We start from the raw sequence: 22,284 nt of genomic DNA, 5'->3' as shown, positions 1-22,284 counted from the left end.
TTGCTGTTTGCTTTAAGGGTCAGTCTGTGACCTCGGGAGAGGGATGGACAGCAGAGCCCAGCTCCAGATGGGAACTTATAAACATCCCTCCTCACAATGGCAAAGGCTCTGGGACCAGAGATCCTGATCTGCAGAGCCAGCTCTGCCACCCTTGGCACGGCTGTGCTGCAGCTCCAGGCACCCCCATTGCCCTGGCTGTGCCCCAGGGCCAGTGTGACCAGGGCAGAGAGCTGGAAGAGACACATTTTTCATCCCCACAGATGCTTTTTGCTTGGACCTGGTGTCCCATGAACTAAAGGACAGGCCCAGATCATCCCCAGCATCTCTAAGAATTCTGCCTGGAGCAGGTTTTTTTTGTTTTCTTTCCTTTTTCCTGAGATCTCTGCCCTGGCAGAGTTAAGATGCATTTTTCCAACCCACTGTGTTGATCCATGACCCCTTTTGGCTCCTGGGGATCAGAGCATCCTTCCACCTGCACCCAAAATCACCCTGCTAGGCTTGCATCTTTCTTGTGGCAACATTTTGGTGGGTACCCTCAGCCATTGGCACTCCTGATTTTCCTTCCCCACTGCTGCCCCCAGCCAGCAAGGCCTGTAAGCACACAAATCCCTGCGCAGGGGAACCTCTGTCCTGCTGATGTTACTTAATAAGGTCATTTTTGCTGGCCTGGTGTCCTGGCAGGTTTCAGTCTCCTGATGCCATGTCTGGGTGTGGGGAGAGGGGCCAGGGCAGAGCCTGTGCTGCACATTCCCCCCCTGTGCAGGGGGATGCAGACCTGCAGGGGCTCACCCCAGGTCCCAGGAGCGACCAATCTCCCTCTAGCTCAGACTCTCTGTCCATTTTTTTCCACCCCACCTCAGGGATTTGCTTTAGGGCCTCCCAGCAATCTGCACTTCCCTTTGAAGTTCCACCCAGCCCCGACACTGATTTATCCCAGGATGGGAGCACAGCTTGGTCCTCCAGGCTCCTCTCTGGCCCCAGAGCACAGCTCTGCTCCATTCCCGTCCCCTCCGTGCCCTTCCCAGCCCCTCTCCTCTGCTCCTTTATATAATCCCACTATAGCTTTAGCCACTGTGCCATGAGACCCTGCAGATTAAATCTCCTGGCCTGGGGAAGAGCTCCAGGCACAGATTAATAGCTCTCTTTTTTAATATTCATAACAATGCTGGCTTGTGTCCGGCTCTGGAAACCCCCGTGTCCTGTTGATTAGTTTAATACTGATGATACTGATGACAATACTGATGACAAATGCATTAACCACCGCTGCCTGCAGGGGATAAGGGGACAGGGAGGGAGGGCCCCCAGCAATGACATTTTTAATGTTATTAAGTGTTGGCTTTTATCAAGGTTGGAAGACACGGTGGGTCAGAGAGCACAAACCTCCAGGCACTCGCTCAGCTTGGTGCTGGAAGGTCAAACCAGAAATTTAGGGAATACAAGCTCACCACGTTGGCTCTGGGACCTTTCAAACCAGCATCCCTGTCCTACCCCACCTGCCAAGCCCTGTCTGCAGCCCCCAGGCTGGGTTTCACCCCACATGGGCACGGGCACCCTCATGCTGGTGGCCACAGAGCACAGGCAGGTTGTGAATCCCCCCAGGGCTCCTCCAAGAGATCATTTGGTGGCTGGATAAAATTAGATGGATGGAGACAGATTAGCTGAACAGCTGAAGGGGAGAGACAGTGAGATGGATGGGGACAGTGGATTGAGGAGCAAGGATGGGAGGGCAGGCCTGAGGTGCCTCCTGGGGCTGGCTCAGGGCCTGGCGCTACAGCAGGGCCTGGTTTTTGGGAAGAATGATGAGGAGGCTCAGCCTTCATCTCACCATTAGGAAACTGAGTCAGGGCAGAGAGTGCCACGGCTCTCCCATCTGCAGCCTCTCCACAGAGCTGGGGGTACCCCAAATCCTGGGGAATGCCATGTCTTTGGGCCAGGCTTAAGGGAATGTGCTGCCCCCATCCCTGACCCTGATCCTCCCTCATTCCCTTGACACCTCCATGCTGTGCAATGTGGGTCTGAGCAGGGCTGAGCCTGTTGGGGCCACTTTTGGGGTGATTGCCCTGGTTTTGGAGGGGGATTAGCTTTTGGCCAACCCTGAATTGGCCAGGCAGTTAGACTAGATTATTGCTGTAGTTCCCTCCCAACAGAAATAGTCTATTTTATTTAATTTAAGAAGGGATCAGTGAGGGGCTCACAGTGACATTGGCCAGGGCTGCTCAAGCTCAGCACCTCCCAGATTTGCAGGATCAAACCAGGCACCAGCTGCCACCCAAACCCACCCCCAGCCACCTCCCAGCTGCTCCTTATATCCCTCCAACAGGATGTAACTGGGCCCAGTTTTCAGCTGTTCAGCACTGGCCATGGGATTAACCCTTTCCTGTGCCACACAGGGCCTGCCAGGATCCAGGACCCCTGAGAACAGCTCAGACCCCATCCCCTCCCACTGCCATGGAGGAAGGAAGGACCTGAGGCAGTGAAGGAATTCAGGAGGGCAGAGCACCTGAGCCACGTTTGGGCTGTCTGGATCAGAATTCCCACTCCCTGGGGTTGATGGCTGCCCACTCCAGTGAACCTTGTGGGTTCCAGGAAGTCAGTGATGCTTCAAAATCACCCGTGGGGGGGAAAAAAACCTCCTCATTTCTAACACACCAAAGGAGAAAGCATCCCTGAGCGGGCTCCCCTGCACACACCACTGCCAGCATCAGCACTGGCAGAGCTGTGGCATCCTGGGGATGGCACCGTGTCACCCACCAGGCATGTGCCACCTCACTCTTACAGGGCATCTCTTCATCTCAAGAGCCCTAAAAATCCTGACAAAGGGAGGGAAAGGAGCTCTATCCTTCCTGCTCCACACAGAGGTAACCTGTCACGTGCCATGCAGCCCCCAAACAGCTTTACTGCCAAAAATCCACTCTCTGCTCCTCAGCTCACACATTTCAGTGGGTTTCCTCTCCCTTTGGTGAACAGTGGAGAAAGAGAGAGAGAAAAAAAGAGAGAGAGAATGAAAGAACAAGCGACCAAATCCCGGCTGCTGGGGTCTTTGAGCAGGTTTCCTTTGGTGAGCAGTGGAGAAAGAGAGAGAGAAAAAAAAAAGAGAGAGAATGAAAGAACAAGCGACCAAATCCCGGCTGCTGGGGTCTTTGAGCAGGTTTCACCACATCCATTTCTTTCCCGTTCTTGTGCCTGTGTGTGTCCGTGTATGTGCACATCCCTGACGTCAGGGCAGATTTTGAAGTTGCCCGATGCCGGCCATCTGCTCCTGATTACGGGAGGCCCTGAGCTCCTTAAAATCATACGCAGGAAGGCCGGCCTGGCCCTCCCGGCTGGAGCGCGGCCACGGCCGGAGCGGGAGCGCCGGCTCCGCGTCCCTGCATCCCTGCCCGGCCGCTAATCCCGGGGGAAGGCGGCACAGCGGGCACGGAGCTGCCTTGGCTCCCTACCGGCTGTAATGGTACCTGGCTGCTCCATCATCTCTGGGAGTTTGGGGATAGGAGCCTGGGGGGTTTACATACGCCTCCCAAAATCCCAGAGAGCTGGGGAATAGGGTTGGGACTGCCCAGCCTGTTCTGCATGGGATGGAGCATTTTTGACAGGGGGTCTCGCTGGAAGTGGGGCTGCGGAGTCTCCTCTGTGAGCCCCCCTGCGTTGCTGGATCTTTTCCATGTTTAACACTGGTTTGGGCTGGAGGTGCTGCTGTGGGGCAGGACCAGCAGGGCCAGGGGACATTTGGTGTCACCGAGAGCATGGCTGTGCTGTGGGGGTGTCACTGGCAGTGGCTCTGGCTCGGGGGTCCTGCTCCCATCAGTGCCAAAGCAACAGCACACAGCTCAAGGAAGGGACTCGGTGATTATAGGATTTGGTGGCAATAAAGCGGGCAAAGGAGGTGGGGAACCACCTGTGTCCTTCAGTTGGTGCTTTGGAAAAGACCTGCAGGTGTTTTCAGTTGCCTCTAATTGCAGACTGGTGCCTGGCTGCTGCACAAGGAGAGCCACAGGGTCGAGCTGAGATCCAACAGGAAAACCCCTATGGAAATATCTGGGATGCTTCTCACAGCCTCTATCACTCCCAGGACGCTGAGCCAGTCCTTGTGCCCCCTTTGTGCCTCAGTTTCCCTGTGGCAGGACAAGACAAGGCCATGTCTGGCCACTCCATGCCTCTAGGGAATGTCCTTGGGGGCTGATCCCACCTGGTCCTGCTGCCGGCGTGGGCTCACCCCCATTGCCTGCATCCCATCCCCAAAAACTGCCTGGTGATTGCAGGGCAATTAACTGCAGCGTGATTACAAGCAGGATGCTTAATGAGGTTAAACCACTACCTGGGACTTCCTGAGTTCTTAATTACTCACTCTTTAATTGCTGCTCTCAAGTACATTAATATAAATGACTGTCTGGGACAGAAAAAAGAGATGTGATCAGTGTGATTGGGATGCTTCGGGGATGTGGCCCTTTCCCAGGGCTCAGATCATGTTCCATGCCCACCAGCAGGGATTACACCCATCAAAGTGCTCAAAACTCCACTTTTCTGCCAAAAGTATTGGGTGCTGCAGGGGAGGGGGAGGTCAGGGTCTCCTGAGCATCCCCCCTGAGCCTCTCTCTGCTCGGTAGCGTCGTGTTTCCGCTGCCTGGTGGATGTGGTGCCTGTGAAGAACGAGGAAGGCGTCGTCATCATGTTCATCCTCAACTTCGAGGATCTGGCCCAGCTGATCGCCAAGAGCACCGGGCGGAGCCTGCACCAGCGCCTGTCGCACAGCTGGAACAAAGGTGCGTGCCCTGGGGCGATGGGATCGGGAGGGCAGCGCAGCATCCTCATCCCGGGGCTTGTTTGGGAGCATGGAGGGACTGAAGGATGCCCTGAGAGGGCAGCACAGCATCCCCATCCCAGGGCTTGTTTGGGATCACAACGGGACTGAAGGATGCCCTGAGAGGGCAGCACAGCATCCCCATCCCAGGGTCTGTTTGGGATCACAGCGGGACTGAAGGATGCTTCTGTGTCTGGGCAGGATCCTGCATGGGAAGAGGTTTGTGTTCTTGCACAGCCGCGGCTCTGCCTGCTCAGGCAAACCCCAGCTGGATGGGGAAAGGCTGTTTGAGCCAGCTGGGCTCCCCTTGCCTTCACATCTGCCTGCATACGCTTCCCAAAATCCCAGAGGCCTGGGGAACAGGGCTGGGACTGCCCAGCCTGTTCTGCATGGGATGGAGCATTTTTGAGAGGGGGTCTCGCTGGAAGTGGAGCTGTGGAGTCCCCTCTATGAGCACCCCTGCGTTGCTGGATCTTTTCCATGTTTAACACTGGTTTGGGCTGGAGGTGCTGCTGTGGGGCAGGACCTGTGTGTGGGGTCACCAGCAGGGCCAGGGGACATTTGGTGTCACCGAGAGCATGGCTGTGCTGTGGGGGTGTCGCTGCAGGCCAATGGCACAAGGATGGCCGCGCTGCAATGGCTCAGCCTGCCCCAGCTTCAGGCATTCCCCGCTCTCCTAGGCTCATCCTAGGGTTTTGGAAACAGTGGGAAACTCAAATTCCCTTTTTTGGGAAGACTGGGTCAAAGGGAAGCTGTGGTGAGGCTCTTGAGGGGATGTGGATATTGAGATGTTAGACCTGACAAAGAGCTGTGGTTCTAAATCTCCTCCTTGCATACAGCCCTCAGTGCTGGTCAGCTCTACCTGAGTCAGGAAATAACCCCACCTCTGCCTCCATGATGACATTCCCTGGGGGTGCTGTTGGGAGGCTTTGGGCAGGCCTCAAAATAAAGCTCTGGGTCTGTCCCCCCTTGGCACATGGGGTGGCACAGCAGGACCAGAGCCAGGGCCACATCAGGGAGCCATGGGGACAAGTGGCCACTGAACTGGGGTTTGTGTGAGTCCCAGTGCATTCCTGCTCAGTCCATCTCTCTATCCTGGAGCATTCAGGTGTCTGTGTGTGGCAGCAGGCACCAGCAGAGTTTGGTGTGGGTTTGTGTGTGCTCAGGGCAGGCGTGCACACAGGGGGCTCGTGGATGTGTGAGCGTGAATGGACAGATAAATGTGTTTGTGGGTCTGTGAAGTGATGAGGTTCATGGTTTTGATGGATTGCTTTAGTACCAGCTACCCTCTGTGCATGACCTGCTGAGGAAATCCTAAATCCCAGCACCAGGGTTGCTTTGCAGCCCCACCAGCTCTCAGAATATCCCAACATGTGATGCAGCCATATCCCATCCCACCCAAAGACATGGCAGGAGGCACCCAAATCAAGAGCACCTGTCACTTCCCTGCACGTTGGACGTTGTGTTGAGCATCCCAAGGCATGTTGTGTTTCTTGGCTTTCCCACTCCAGTGACAGGGGGTGTAGAAAGGCCAGAGCTGCTGGTGCCCACCCAGATCAGGCTCTTGTGCTCAGGTTTTCTGGCTCAGTCTCTCATTGCATAGCCACAGGTGGCTGCATTGCTGGTCTCCAGCTCGCTGGTGTGCAGGGAAAGTTGGATGCTTTGCTTCTTCCAGCTGAAAAGCTGCCCTAGGCAGTGGGGGTGGGGTGAGCAGAGGGAGCCACTGTGGTACCCCATGGGCAGGGGCATTTCTGGCAGGCTGGCACCCTGCCTAAGCAGTTTGGTGATGTTGTGGGGCCGGATGAGAGAAGCTAATCTTGCCAACACCAAAGAGCTTCTCAACGTAGTGCTTTTTCCCAGGGGACAATGTCTTTGTGGAGCTCATGCCACATCCATGCACCCCAGGATTTTAGGCCACCTTTTGTGCAGTTAGGGAGCAGAGTTGGTGCTGCTGGATGAGCTTCAGGGCTGAGCCAGGCCCTGAGGGTGTGAGCCCAGCTGCTCACACTGCTCTGCACTAGCAAGTGAACGTGGTCTCCTCTAGAAGAGGACAAGTGTTTGTACATTGAGTGTCACAACCAGGGGCATTGGGCCCTCTCCAGATCTGGGCTCTTCCTCTCCTGCACCTCTCTCCTAGCTCCTAGCAGCCCTGGCTGCCCTTGTCCCAGCCCCAGTCCCCTGTGAGGTGGTCTCCTGGTCCCCTGTGATGCCAGAAAGGGATCCTGGTTTTGTGGTTCAAATTCCCTCACTGAAAATTCAAAACAAATCCAGGAATAAAATTATTAGAACTACTTTTCTTTCTGTGCCTTTCTAAATTACCATCTCTATTGTGTGGCGTTTTTTTCCCCTAAAGTTCCACCAAGGAGATTTAGAGGCTCTGTTTCCTCCGAGACCAAATCCCTTAATTGGCTTTAACCTCTTTAATTGGCTTAGGGATGCTCTGCACCTTTCCCATCTCACATCCACAGTTGTAGGGAACTCTTCTCCAGCTCAGAGGAGCTTGCTGCCAGGTCAGGGTCTTCCTTGGGCACGTGGCACTGCGATGGCACGGGAGTAGCCAGTGCTTTGGAGGAGGAAGGGCCACGCAGCATGTGCATCCCCCAGAGCCACCCAAAACTCTGTATAGCCTCTCCCCTGTCCCACCTCACTCCAGCCATCACATGCAGCTAGGTCACACCTTTCTCTCTTGTGTTTTGTTTTTCTTTTTAACAAGGTGAAGGTAGGAGTTTGAAGTTTAGTCTCCCGTCCCTGCGGCGCCTCAAAATCCAGCGGAAATCTCTGCCCACCAGTGAGTTTGATGGAGTAGCCATTGACTATGGAAAGGTAACCGTAGCCTTTGTCTGATACCAGCCCACGCCTCAGGCCAGGTCCCAGCGCTCCTCCTCGCTGTCCCCATCCCAGAACCCCTTGGCTGCTGTGGTTTGGGCCATCTCCTGTGGCAGGGCAGGGCTCGGGGCAGTGCTGGCCCCGCTGGGCTTTGGCTGCGTGGGCTGCAGCTCCTCCCTGCTGCTCTGCACACCCTGCGGCTCGAGGGGGGAGTGGGAGATGTGCCAAAGCTGGGAGGAAGCTCTGCCTCCATAGCCCGAGTTGTCCAGGATGGTGGAGCTCCAGGGAGCTGTCCCCAGCTCAAGGAGGGGACGTGCTGGCGGCTGTAGGAGCGTGGTGTGCTCTGAGCAAGGACTGGCAGGCTCATTTCCCCATGATTTCCTGGCAGGGAGCAGGCAGCACAGGCAGGTTCAGCTTCTCAGCCCTCCAGCAAAGAGTGTACTTGCCATGATGGAAGGTGATGCTGTCACCAGCCTCGAAAAGCTGTTGGTGGGGCTTGTTTAGAGATTGCAGTTCTTGGTGGCTTCCTGACAGTGCTCAGGGTAGCTCCAGTCAAAGAGCTGTTGTTTTCTGAGGTGCTGCAGCTCAAGGCTGTGAGGCTTTTGCTCTGCTAAGGCATCCCCAGGTGCCAGGGTCAGGTGTATCCAGGCAGCCTGGATAAATCTGCTTCCCCAAATCATAGGTATAACGAGATGGAAGGTGCCTGTCTTCTCAGAGGTTGTGCCTATGGTAGGTTGAAGATGTGTGCAGGGTTATCAGATGCTTTGGGGACATCATTCCCATAGGCACCAGCACTGCTAAAAGCTCTGGGTATCCCGAGGCTGGAGCTGCATGGGGCACTGCAGTGTGGAATGGAAATGGAATGCAGTGTGGAATGGGAAATGTGCATTGAGGACAGCCTGATGATGCATCATTTCGCTGGAGCTTGGTCAAGTGGCCACAGCCCAGAGATGCAGCCAGCCTAAAACCTGCCCTAAAGGGCCTTAGGGATGGTGAGGAGTGCCACAGTTCCTCCTGTGGGTATTACTGGAGGCACACATTCTCATGGGTTTCTACTCCAGAAGGTGGTTGCTTTGCACACCCCATTGCAGAAATTAAGGTCTGCAAACCCTTCAGGTCTCCATGGAAAAAGGTTTAGCCATGCTTTACCGTGGCTGTAGGAGAAGGGGGAGCAATATGGCCAAATTTGCAAACCCAGCAGCTCCTCCAGTGCTCCCTGGTGCAGGGCACATCCTCCCCCATAAACACCAGCACAGGGCCTGGGCACTGAGCCTCGGTGGTGGCCTGAGCTCTTGCAGCAGGGGAGGGAAGGGCAGCCCCAGTGGTGGGACACTCAGAGAAATGCATGGCACAGCAGGGACTGCAGGCAAGCCTGTCCCTAGGTCTCTCCTCTTGCTCTCACCTGCTTCCACCTGTGCAGCATCGCCTCGCAAACCTCCCCGCGGCCTCTGGCGGGAGCTGGGAGCTGCCACGTCCCCAGGGACTCGGTGGCCCCACTCCAAAGCAGGTCCTGGTCCAGCTGGAGATGACCTCAGGAGCTGCAGTGCTTCCCAGCCCTCTGCCTCTCCTCTTACCTACCCCGGCTCCCCCACCTTGCCCCACAGCACGCGGGGACTCCTTCTAATACAACGCTTTCTCCTGGCTGTCTTAAAGCCTGGTGGTGACTCCCTGATTTTGAGGGACTTGAAGACATCGCCCAAGGAAAACTGTATGCAGTCAGAGACCGAATCCCTCCTGGAAAAGGAGCGGAGGCCGAGCCTGGAGGCCGACCCCACCCTACAACACTCGTCCCCGAAACAAGAGCCTCCCGTGCTGGGCCCTCACCCCGCATGGGGTTTCTTTCGGTCTCGCCCTGGGGGCAGCTTCCACAGCCTCCGCAGGGTCTCCTCCTTGGACAACTTTGAGGCTGCGAGGTCTGAGTTCCAGAGAAAATTCAGGGAAAGGAGGGCAAACTCAGGTAGGGAAAACCCCGGAGCCGTCGGTTCTACTGCGGGAGTCAGGGTTCTGGCCACGGCCCCAGCACAGCTCGGGGGGGAGGTCTCGGTCTCTTTTCCCTCTGCAAAGGGGAGATTACCCGGGTCTTCTCCCCAAAACTTGCTGGTCTCCATGTGATTCCCTGCGCAGGCAGGTCCTGCTCTGTAGGTAGAGCCATCCATGGTTTGTGTGTGAGGTTTGAGACCGTGTGAGGTTGCATTTGGCTGCCCCACACGAGGGGCGTCCCGATGCCATCCCACCTTCCCTGGAGGGAGGGGAGGGCTCTGCAGGCATGTGCAGTGTGAGCTGTGTCCATGTGTTGGAGGTGGGTGAGACACCGGCCAGGCCACTCTGAAGGGCTGGAGGGACCAACCCTTCATCATGCTACCCATGTCCAGACCTCTGGTTCCCATGAGAGTGATGAGGACAAATCAGATGGAGGTCGAGAAAGAGAAGGCTCTCAGCTGGGGATGAGAGAGATCAATGTGTGGAATCTGGCTGTAAAAACGGGCTGGGGGTTCATGATCCTCCAATAGTCACAGGTTACAGACCCTCAGGAGGAGACACGATGTGGAGGGAGGGAAGGGAGAAGGGTGGCAGCAGGATGGCAATGGGCACCTTCACAACGTCTTCAGACACCTCTTTGCCGCACCACCACTTGGGTCAATGTCAGAGTGCAAGGGTTAGAAGGGGTAAAAAATTGAAAACACAACCCTGCCCTGCCTTTAGGATTTGGAAAGGTTGGTACACACTGAGTTCAGTGTCTGGGGACCTTCCTGGAGCGCTGGGTCTGGGTACAGGGTCCCACTGATGACAACACGTTGCCACAAGCCTGACCATGACACCTACACAGCTTCCTCCCTGCTCCTGCCCTGGGGTGACCCAGAGGCAGCTCCCCAGGGAGAAATATCAGGATCCACTACAGCTCTTCTTCCAGAGAAAGCTCTGACCTCCCTACCCGGAGGATACATCCAACTCCTGGTTCAGTTTGGCAAAAAACCAGCACAGCAGCTCAGGAGCTGTGTTTGTCAGGCAAAGGGTGGAGGAGAACGACCTCCTCCTGTCTGTTTTCATGCCAGTTTTGGCATCTCTCCCTGGTGAATCTCAGTGGCTTGGTCCCCAACCCACTACAGTCATCAAGGGTAGCAAAGGACACTGAATGTCTCTGTGTTTTGGCAACTGCTCTGAGCCTCCTGCAGGAGGTTTAGTGGTGAAAAGATGGGTGATGTGTGGGGAAAACCAGCCCTCTCTCAGGCATCCCAGACTGGGCACCCCACAGCTGAGCCAGCCTGAAGAAGCCGAGCCTTTATGGCCGAGCAGATTTTGGCACCTTTTGGTGGCGCCTTGTGGTGGCCCCCAGCTCCTGGAGGTCCTACACGAGGTCGGGGCTCTGGGGATCTGCTCCTGCTCCCGCTGCCCTTCTCAGTGCTCCTCTCCGTCCTCTTCCAGAGGCTTCCCACGTCAAACCCAACCCCCCGAACTCCACGTCGGACTCGGACCTCATGAAGTACAGGACCATCAGCCAGATCCCCCAGTTCACGCTCAACTTCGTGGAGTTCAACCTGGAGAAGCACCGCTCGGGCTCCACCACGGAGATCGAGATAATCGCTCCCCACAAGGTGATGGAGCGCACCCAGAATGTCACCGAGAAGGTCACACAGGTATGGGGGCCATGAGGTGCCACCAAGGCAGGGGTGGGGTCTGGTGGTGGTGTTTGTGGGTCTCCAGGAGAGATGAGAATCTTGACTCCATGTTTCAGAAGGCTGATTTATTATTTTATTACAAATAGTTTATAATTATTTATAATTATATATTATATATATTATATATTTAATTTTGTATATATATAATTATATATAATATATATTGTATATAATATGTAATATATATTTTATGTATAATATATATTTTATGTATATAATATAATATAGTATAATATATAATATATAATATAATAATTATATATTATATATAATTTTATGTATATTATATAATTATATATAATATAATTATAAATAATTTATAATATATTTATTATATATTTTACACAATAAATATTTATTATTATATTATATTAATGAAAATTATATATTAAAACTATACTAAAGAAAAAGGAGACATCAGAAGGCTAGCACAGAAAGGAATGGAATGAATAATAAAAATCTTGTGACTGACACAGCTGGACCTGTGATTGGTCATCAAGTAGAAACAATTTACATGAGAGCAATCAAAGATGCCCCTGTTGGTAGGCGACCTCCAAACCACATTCCCAGCAAGCTGATAATTACTGTTTACATTTTGTTCCTGAGGCCTCTAAGCTTCTCAGGAGAAAAATCCTAACAAAAGGATTTTCCTGAAAATATGTGTGTGACAATGGGGTGCTGGTGCTGCTGCTGGGGGACAGTCACAAGCACTCTGGTGGCTTTGGGAGGAGAGAAGCAGAGAGGGCAGTGACACCTGGAGATTCCACCCCAGGAAATGCCAGTATCCCCATGTTTGGTCATGCCTTCCTCTGAATGGCTGAAATTCTCATTTTAGTCCCCTAACTGAGCATTTCTGGCAATTTGTGGCTGGGGAAACACCAGCATGAGCTGCTCGTGATGGTGGCCTTGAAGGGGACATGTGTTTGAATGTTTGTGCGTGCATGTGGCTTCTTTTGTGGGGGGATCTGGCCACTGTTCTGCCCCCCAGCGCTGGGAATGGAGGCCCTGGGGTGCCCGGCCAAGGACCTGGCCTGGTGTCAGCACACCGAGGATCCCCTGGGAGACAGCAGGTGGCACTGCACTGTCACTGCAGGGGACACTTGCTGTCACCCAGAGGGACACGCATGGAGCAGTGCATCCCACGGGGAAATCAGCGTGCTGATGTATCCCACAATCCTGGGCAAGGAGCTCGTCTAGCCATGGGGAAACTGAGGCATGGAGAGCCTCAATGTACAGAATACATCTAAAGGCACCTCCCATTGGTGCCAGCCACAGCCCAGGGCAAATTTAATGAAAACGCAGCCACCTGACCCCAGAAAAGCCTCCAGGCTTGGGAGTTTGCTCCATCAGAGTGGGGTGCTATGCAGGATTCTCCTTCTGTCTCAGTGCCAGCAAACCTTTAGCTTCACAGCCTCCACGCACAGGGCATGGGCTCCCCACTTCTCACATCATGGAACAGTTCTTAGGCTTGTTTTCCCCCTAGTCCCTCTAATCTGGGAGTGACTGCAGTGACCCAGGGCTGGCCCCTGAGCTCCCCAGAGGGACAGTGAGCAGCCTCCATGCCCCGGTCCCATCACAAGGAGCACACCAGGAAGGAATGGTCACACTGGGGTGGCTGTCACAGTGGGGTCAGTGGCTGGGTGTGGAGTGATGGGGTCAGAGGTGGTGGCTGCAGGGCCCTGCAGTGCAGGCCCCACTGAGATCAACCTTCCCTTCACTTTCAATCTCCGCGTGGGATGGGATGCGGTGGGACAGGACAGGATGGACCTCTCCTCCCTGCTGCATCTGCCCCTGCCTGTCCTCACCCCAGTGTCCCCCACACCTCCTGGCCAAGCCACAGCTCCCTGCTCCTGGCTGGTAAATAATTCATGGTGAGGCAGAGACAGCGGCGAGACGGCGACTAAAAATACCCGCGGGTGGGCAGGGAGTGGAGCCAGGCTCTTTGGGATGGTCTGGCCCTGCACTGAGCTGGCACAGAGGGCAGGCCAGCAGGGCAATGGAGGCCCCTCAGCCTCACAGGGCTCTGGAGCACAGCTGGAGGCACGCTGTGGGGATGCTGTGAGGCTGGGGTCCTGTCTGCAGGTGGAATGTGTCCCAGTCCCCCCATCTGGGCGGGAGGGTGCTGGGGACAGGGATGGGGGGCTGAGCTGTGCCAGGGAGTGACACTGGGTCACTGCCAGCCTGCAGCCAGCACCATGGACCTGATCCTGCCCAGCCACCCGTGTTTAAGGCTCTCCTGGTGATTCTGATGTGCTCCCACCTCAGGTCAGTCCTCTTTATCCCCATCACCATGCAAGGGACACTGAGGGACAGCTGGGAAGGTGATGGTGCCAGGGCACCAGGGGCCATGAGCAATGCCTGGGTCAGCCAGGGTCACAGGAGCCTCCTCCTTCTGTCACCCACAGCCCACCCTGCTCCATCCTCCTCCTCCTTCTCCCTTCTGCACTCCCTGACCCACTGCCAGCACCCAGCACCCCACCAGGAGAAAGGGGACAAAGGGAAGGGGCACCCAGGGGAACACTGGCACTGCCACCTTCAGACTCCCAGGGCCACCCAGGCCACCCAAGGGTGACTTTCCCAATCCTTAGGGGCAGAGAGGAACAAGGTTGCAGCTGCTCCCTAGCTCTGTGTTGGTTTGGATGCTTTTCTGGGAGTTGTTTCTTTCCCCTTTTCTGCCTCAGATCTTTGGGGATGTGTTTTTTTATTAATTCCTGCCTGGAAAGCAAGAGTGCTTAAGCTGTTCTTGCTTCTTCTACAAGAGCTAGGTGCCAGGAGCAGGGACAAGGGGCAGGGCAGGTGCCCCAGCACAGGGAACAGTATTTGGTGTCCTGAATTCAGAGCTGCCTCCAGCCAGGCAGAACAAGCATCCAGCTGCTGAGGCTGGGAGCACTGCTGGTTTTCCCAGACACAAGCTGAAGGAGCCCATCCCAGCCCTTCCAGGTGCATCCCAGTTTTGGGATCAATCATTTTATCAGCGTTGCCTCGTTCCCTTCCCCGCCATCCCCGCAGGAGCCGGTCCCCCAGCCCAGCTGGTGCCTCATTCCCCCCACAACGATTGCTCTTGGGTCACTTTTTCCAATCCCTCCCCTCTCGGTCCCCACCGACGTCGGCGGCTCCCGCTGCTCCATTGGCGCTGCCGTCCCCACGGGGCCCGGCATCGATCGCCTTTGATTAACGCGGGCCGGGCTCGCGGGTGCCCTTCGTGCCCATGCCTCCCACCCGCCTGGCCGAGTGCCTGCGAGCCTGCGTGGGCAATGCCCCGGCCCCGGCGCTGCGGCCGCCCTGCCGGACGCTGCCCGGGCCCGGGGGGCTGGGGGCGCCCATGGTGGACACCCGGAGCTCGAGGGGCAGCTGCCGCCTGGGGCGCAGGGCCAGCTGCAGGCAGGTAGGAGCAGGGGGCACGGCTGGGGAATGGGACCCTCCGGTGTGCTGGGGCTCTGGGGTGTGGGGCTGGTTGTGGGATGGGGGTACAGGGGTGGATCTGCTCTGGATTGCAGCGTCAGGACCCTTGGGAGACCCTTGAACAAGAAACCTTGATCCTTCCTGTCAGGAAGGAAGACAGATCGGTTCCTTCTTCCAGATCCCTTCCTTCTTCCAGATCCCTTCCTTCTTCCAGATCCCTTCCTTCTTCCAGATCTCTTCCTTCTTCCAGATCCCTTCCTTCTTCCAGATCTCTTGCCAGAGCCACGGTGATGCTCATCACTGTTGCCTTGGGATATGTGGATCCTCCTTTCTCCTCTTTTCTCTTTCCTCCCTCCTCTCCTTTGCAGCCCAGCAAAATGCTCTCTATTAGCTGGGGGCTCAGTGCCAGGAGAGAGAATTGAGGTGCCCCTCACCCTCCTCTGCAACTGGCACTGGTCCCAGCACCACAGGGACACTGGGGGACAACAGAGCAGCAGGGGCAGGAAGGGGATCCAGCTGCCTCCAGCTCCAAATGAGCCCCTTCATGCCACCACCCCTCAGCACCCAAAGCAGGGCAGCCCCAGCCCTCCCACACCCAGTGTCTTGTGTTGTGTCCCCACAGTGGCTTTAGAGCCACCAGCAGCTGGCATTGGTCCTGGAGGGGGAGCTGGGCCAGGCCTGGGTGTGTGGGGAGCTCACCAGGGCTGTGGAGTGTCCCCATGAAAGCAGCAAGCCTGGGGACACATGACGACATGGGAGGGGGCTCACACCATCTCACCACTCGAGGTGGTGTTTGCACGTTGGTGGCCACAGGTGAGGTGGGAAATGGGCATTGCCTGAGGCTTTGCTGCAGGTGGCCCAAGCTATCCCTCTGCTTGGAGGACAAGTGTGCCAGGAGGACATCCAGGGGAAGATACTTGCTATGGCCAAGAAAGGCTTGCAGGATGCAGAATGTGCTGTCACCCTTGGGTGACACAGCCATGCAAGGGCATCTCCAAGCTGCCCATCCCATAGCTCTGCACCAGGGACTTCCAGCAGCTCTCACGCAGGTGGCACAGAGCTGAGGGCAGAAGGAGGCTGAGCAGCAGGCACTTTCCTCTCTGCTGGGTCAGACAGCCATAAAGCAGAGAAGAAGCTGCCCCAAGGGTGCTGTGACCATCAGAGACAGACAAGGACCTTGGTGTCAGCCACAGTGAGAACTGGACAAACACATAGACAACCAACAAAGGTGAAAAAGCTGTAGGAAACCATTGTGTGCTCCTTGATGCTCTACCAGCACATGGAAGTCCCTTGCCTGGTTCCTGGCATTATCCAGCCTCTCTCCTGGCCTTGCATCCTCCTCACACCCCTTTCCTGGCAGGTGCTGTCCCTGGGCGCTGACGTCCTGCCCGAGTACAAGCTGCAGGCGCCGCGCATCCACCGATGGACCATCCTGCACTACAGCCCCTTCAAGGCCGTGTGGGACTGGCTCATCCTCCTGCTGGTCATCTACACAGCCGTCTTCACCCCCTACTCGGCCGCCTTCCTGCTCAACGAGGAGCAGGTGGAGGAGAAGCGCTGGGACTGCAGCTACTCCTGCGACCCGCTCAACATCATTGACCTCATCGTGGACATCATGTTCATCGTGGACATTGTCATCAACTTCCGCACCACCTACGTCAACATCAACGACGAGGTGGTGAGCCACCCCGGCAAGATCGCCATCCATTACTTCAAGGGGTGGTTCCTCATCGACATGGTGGCTGCCATCCCCTTCGACCTGCTCATCTTCCGCTCCGGCTCTGATGAGGTAAGAGCAGGGTCCATCAGGACAGGAGGGGACACGTGGATGGACAGGGAGAGATGTATGTGAAAGAAGGAAAGGGATGTGGGCGGTTTGATGTAAGTGGTGGATGGTTAAACCCATGGGGAGAGGGGTGGTTGGTCACAGGGTGGAGAAGGGTGTTTAAAAATCTTTACAGATTTTTAAGCAGCTGGGACCTGGGATTTAATTTTTTAGGGTCAGGCAGTCCCTACTCTAAGTGTTGAGAGTGGATCCACTCGCCTTGTTGAGGCTGACCCAGCAGAGCAGCCTGGGGGCTCAGTTTAAGGGCTGAGCCCACACTCCAATGAAGGTGAATTTGGGGGTGCACTGCCAGGCAAACTCAAAATGTTGGCAGAGAGATAACCCTGTAGTTACTGTACTGCCTGGAGGCTCCACATCTGGGAGTGAAAGGCAGCACTTGTGGGAGCAATGGCTGGCAAGGAGAGAACCCATCAGGAAACACAGGCTTGGCCTTGGCTCTTCTCACTTGCTCACCTCTAATCCCAGAGCTTGTTGCCTTTATGATCAGCAGAGTCAAACTGCCCTTCCTGTGCTGTGACTCATCTGACCCAGTTCAGAGGTCACCTCCAGGACAAGGTGATTCACACTCTAGAAATGCATTTTTATCCTTCAAAGGAAGCACAGCTCAGCTGGGAACGTGCCTTTGGAACATGCCATATTTATCCTTTGCTGGTCCCTGAGGTGTCTCACCTCTCCCCTGCAGACCACCACCCTCATTGGCCTCCTGAAGACGGCCCGGCTGCTGCGCCTGGTGCGGGTGGCGCGGAAGCTGGACCGCTACTCGGAGTACGGGGCAGCCGTGCTCTTCCTGCTCATGTGCACCTTCGCCCTCATCGCCCACTGGCTGGCCTGCATCTGGTATGCCATTGGCAACGTGGAGAGGCCCTACATGGAGCACAAGATCGGCTGGCTGGACAACCTGGGCGACCAGATCGGCAAGCGCTACAACGACAGCGACCTCTCCTCTGGCCCATCCATCAAGGATAAATATGTCACTGCCCTCTACTTCACCTTCAGCAGCCTCACCAGCGTGGGCTTTGGCAATGTCTCGCCCAACACCAACTCCGAGAAGATCTTCTCCATCTGTGTCATGCTCATTGGCTGTGAGTGCCTGTGCATGTCCCGCTGTTCCCACCCCTGCTTTGGAGGTTGGAGGATCTCCCTCTGCCTGTGCCTCTTCCTCACAGACAAATGGATGGGGTGGTAGAAACACATGTTTTCAGGTCCTGGTAGATGTGGGTTTTGGGAATCTGCTGGTTCCAGGTCTCGTGTAACTGGACATGCAGCTCGCCATGTCCCGCTGAGCCCTGCCCTCTCGTTTCAGCTCTCATGTACGCCAGTATCTTCGGCAACGTCTCAGCCATCATCCAGCGCCTCTACTCAGGCACGGCACGCTACCACACGCAGATGCTGCGGGTCAAGGAGTTCATCCGCTTCCACCAGATCCCCAACCCCCTGCGCCAGCGCCTGGAGGAGTATTTCCAGCACGCCTGGTCCTACACCAACGGCATCGACATGAACGCGGTGAGCACAGGCAGGCAGGCCCTGTGTCCTCACAGAACCTTGTCCTAAACAACATAGCGTCTAGATCTGGGTCCAGCCAAAGACTTCCATCCGTTTGATCAGGATAGGGGCAGGAGACTTGGGAGGTTGGAGACAGACTTTATCCATACACCTCCTGCATTTCCACCTCCTGCATCCCCCTTTCTCCTTCTCTCCTTTTTCTGCCCATTCCTTTACATCCACCCAGAGGTTTTCCAGGATCATGAGCACTTTTCTTGGCCAGAGAGCAGGTTTGGTGGGGAGCTCAGAGTCCCTCCTTGGCACTGAGCACTTTCAGGCTGGTGTCTGTTGGTGTCACAGGAGCAGAGCAGGTATCGATCCAGCTCCTCTCCACACCACCGGTTGCTAAGCAAAGTGCATCCTGCTCTCGCAGCAGGGAAAGGAGGGCATTTAAATAAACCTCGATCCATTTTAATTAGAGCCCAGAGAGGCAGCTGTTTGTTAGCAAAGGGGGATCAATGGCGGAGCTGTGCTGGAGAGGCGCCGTGTCTCCGAGCCGGCAGCGCCGGGGCTCCGTGGGGATGAGGATTCGGCTTGGCTGAGGTGTTCTGGGCTGGGGAGTGCACTCACAGCCCTGGGATTCAGTGCACAGACATGATGGCTTGGCCAGCAGCAAGGCAGAGGAATGGAAAGGATAAGGCAAGGAGAGACATGAGGCTTCATATTCCTGGACTCTTAGCCCTGGGGAGGTTATCAGCCCTCTCATTCCCTGCTAATGCTCCTTCTTTTCCTTAAGATTTGATCCTGAGCAGCATCAGGACACAGATTTGCATGAATTCAGCATCTCCCTCTAAAGTTGCTGCTGCCACATGAAACAACTGGGCAGCATCTGGGGGTTTGCTGCTGGGAGAGCTTTGGGTTAAACCTCTCAGGTGGAGGGCACACCCTGGGCCGGACATCAGTGGCAATAACAAGAAGCAGTGCCACCTTACCCAAGCACAGGTGCTCTTGGCTTAGTACAAACCCAGGTCACACATCCCCAGGGAGAGCTGAGCTTGCAGCTCACCCATGCTGCTGCTCACACCAATTCCTGCCGGCTGCTGCAGAGACACAGCGTGATCTCATCAATCAACCCACAGCCGGATCAATTCGTCCACCCCTGATTTCCCAATAGGGAAACACTTCTGCTAGCATGGGAGATCAAGCTGAAGCCAGGAACAGGTCGTGCTCACCAGCCCCAGCATGGCTGTTCCAGATTTGGCCACCAGCGGGATGTGAGCAAAGAGGACAGCAAGGAGGACCCCAGGGCCATATGCTGCTCTCCAAAAAAAACCCAAACCCAGGTGGTTTTCACCTTGGCACTGTGAGTCATTGGTGGCAGCAGCTTTCTCCATATTGTGAGTTTTACCTTGATGTCACCTTCAGATTCAGCTTTTGTTCAACATGAGGTATTTGCACAGGTATATTTAGCTGTCAGTGCACACAACTGTCCTGTGCTGCTGTTTCTTGGCATTCAGGCAGGTGCTGTTTAATTAAGGTTTTTGTGCTCTTTGTGCCAGTTTCTGCTCTCATTCATCCAAGATTAGTGGGTGTAAAGATGAAAAAGGGGATATGCCACCAGTGGGTATAAATAGATTGAGCTGGTTACTTTTAATTATTGCTTGGGAGTGCTGTTGTCCCCAGCCACAAGCAGTAAAAGCCAGCGACAGGCAGGGATCCACTAAGAGAAGATCAAAAGATGATGGAAATCACAGAATCACAGAATGGTTTAAGGATGGAAGGGACCTCAAAGCTCAAACTGTCCCACTCCCTGCTATGAGCAAGAACACCTTCCACTAGACCAGATTGCTCCAAGCCCCATCAGTCTGGCCTTGAACACTTCCAGGGATGGGAAATGTCCCCACCTTTGGCTTTCCGGGCAGACCATCTCCCTTTTTAGCCCCATTGTTCCATGCTGAGTGCCACACAGCCTCTCAGCTCTGTCACAGCGCTCCCTCCCAGGGACAGTGGTGTGATGACATCTCCCCCTGGCTCTCCACAGGTGCTGAAGGGCTTCCCTGACTGCCTGCAGGCCGACATCTGCCTGCACCTGAACCGCACGCTGCTGCAGAACTGCAAAGCGTTCCGGGGCGCCAGCAAGGGCTGCCTGCGCGCCCTGGCCATGAAGTTCAAGACCACTCATGCCCCGCCCGGAGACACCCTGGTGCACTACGGAGATGTCCTCACCACCCTCTACTTCATCTCCCGCGGCTCCATTGAGATCCTCAGGGAAGACATTGTGGTGGCCATCTTAGGTGAAAAAGTTCTTCCTTCTGCGAGGGGTGACGGGCGAGGGGCAAAGGGTGGTGAGCAGTGGAGGAAGAACTTGCCCCCATGCTGGGGAAGGGAAGGTTGTTCCTCAGCATCTGATGGGTCCCCACACCAGTGGACAGGGCAAGGAAGATCCCTGGGAGATGCCAGGGGGAAGCTGCAAAGGAATGAGGAGAGCAGAGCAGAGCATGGCTCAGCAGTCTCCAGCCATCACTGATGACCCCCTGCCCTTGCTTGGTGTCACCATCAGTGGTGGCTTTCACAGTGTTATCCCCAACACACACAGTCAGGGTTGGGTTTGCTGGGCATCCCCTTGTTCACAAGCTCCAAAATAAAGGGTGCTGGACCAGAATAGCTGGAGCAGTGGTGGGTGCCCACGTGTCCACAATGAGCTGTCTCTTGGCACAGGGAAGAACGACATCTTTGGGGAGCCCATCAGCCTCTACGCCCGGCCAGGGAAGTCCAACGCCGATGTGAGGGCCTTGACCTACTGTGACCTGCACAAGATCCAGCGTGAGGACCTGCTGGAGGTCTTGGACATGTACCCAGCCTTCTCTGACAACTTCTGGAGCAACCTAGAGATCACCTTCAACCTGCGAGATGTGAGCGCCAGGGCTGCCCCGGGGAGCAAATGCGGTCAGGGCTTAAATTTGGCAAGTGGGAGGGCTGAAGCAAGGATGTCAGGAGGTGCAACAGCCACATTTCCCAGGGCATTCTCCAGGGAGTTATGATTCCCCCACAGCAGGATACGTCTACTTTTACAGTATGTGAATGAACTTTGTCCTTTCCTGACATTTTTTTTTCAGAGACCTGAAATATAGACAAGGAAGTAAAATTCCCTCCGTGTTCTGTCCCACTCTGGGATGTCCTGCCACTTGTCAGGGTGCTCCTTCCCTCCCCATGGCCCTGACACACTTACCTGAGTCTCAGAGCAGCAAGGACAGCTTCAGGATAATTTGAAACCAGTCCAGGAGGCACGGGGTGGGACAGGGCAGTGGTGGAGAGGACATGGCAAGGGCTGGAGCCCCCGTGGCACACATGGATGGGACAGGACGGCCTTTCCCTGATGAGCAGCCCCTCTTGTTCCTCAGGCAGACAGCGTTCCCCGCTCACCCCTCAGCGAGGAGTACGACTGCACCTACCGCCGGGCTCGCCGCCGCAAGCACTCCCCGTGCCAGCCCCACAAGCCTGGTGAGTGCCCCTGGCTGGCAGGGTGTGACAGTGGGGTCAGCATCACTGCCCTGCCAGCCCCACAAGCCTGGTGAGTGCCTCTGGCTGGCAGGGTGTGACAGTGGGGTCAGCATCACTGCCCTGCCAGCCCCACAAGCCTGGTGAGTGCCCCTGGGCTGGCAGGGTGGGACAGTGCCATCAGTATCCATTACTACCTGAGCAGGTGCCCCAAAGCAGAGGTTGCTGGCGTCTCTGTCCCTGCAAACCATCCTGCAGGCACCCAGGCTGCCTCCCCTCCCTCCCCTTGGGGTGCCCCAGCCCTACAGGCATCCTGAGGGAATGGAGGGCTGTTTTTTTCACGTGTGGTACTGCCCAAAGTGACGTGCTGTGCTGTCCCACAGACCCAGACACGGGCATCTCTGACCCAGAGCAGTATCACACCTACTCCGAGCTCACCAACCCGCAGGAGCCGCTGAGTAAGGAGCAGTGGGACGACCTGGGCAGCAGCACCTCTCCCTGCTCCCAGGCCAGCGATGATGAGGCCAAGACTGGCAGCCCTGTGAAAGCTGAGCCCTTCCCCACAGCCAAAAAGGATGACTTGGCTCTGCCCTCGCTCGGCCTCATCACCACCAGCGCCGGCAACACGGAGGTTGGCAAGCAGGCAGCAGAGAGCAGCCAGTCCTACACAGGTACCCAGGGCTGGCAGGAGGGTGGGGAGACATGCTTGGGTGTGGTGGCCTTGGCTTGGAGCGGGGCCAAGCTGCTCATGGGCA

The 22,284-nt window shown here is 55.8% G+C and overlaps 1 protein-coding gene across 1 annotated transcript in view; it reads left to right on the top strand.

Moving 5' to 3' along the window:
- The window catches only part of KCNH6 (potassium voltage-gated channel subfamily H member 6), a 32,337-nt gene that overhangs the window by 6,530 nt on the left and 3,523 nt on the right, over positions 1–22,284 (top strand). Inside the window, exons 3-13 of the mRNA XM_059489362.1 lie at positions 4,605–4,760; positions 7,512–7,621; positions 9,278–9,581; positions 11,048–11,259; positions 16,064–16,492; positions 17,232–17,631; positions 17,853–18,052; positions 20,073–20,325; positions 20,750–20,943; positions 21,433–21,532; positions 21,913–22,200. Coding sequence (XP_059345345.1) covers positions 4,605–4,760; positions 7,512–7,621; positions 9,278–9,581; positions 11,048–11,259; positions 16,064–16,492; positions 17,232–17,631; positions 17,853–18,052; positions 20,073–20,325; positions 20,750–20,943; positions 21,433–21,532; positions 21,913–22,200 — 2,646 coding nt within the window. The remainder of the gene's footprint in view (positions 1–4,604; positions 4,761–7,511; positions 7,622–9,277; positions 9,582–11,047; positions 11,260–16,063; positions 16,493–17,231; positions 17,632–17,852; positions 18,053–20,072; positions 20,326–20,749; positions 20,944–21,432; positions 21,533–21,912; positions 22,201–22,284) is intronic.

The sequence above is a fragment of the Ammospiza nelsoni genome, chromosome 26 (assembly GCF_027579445.1).
Source record: "Ammospiza nelsoni isolate bAmmNel1 chromosome 26, bAmmNel1.pri, whole genome shotgun sequence".
Lineage (NCBI taxonomy): Eukaryota > Metazoa > Chordata > Aves > Passeriformes > Passerellidae > Ammospiza > Ammospiza nelsoni.
Note: the sequence above shows the minus strand (reverse complement) of the source record. Positions and strands in the feature narration are given on the sequence as shown.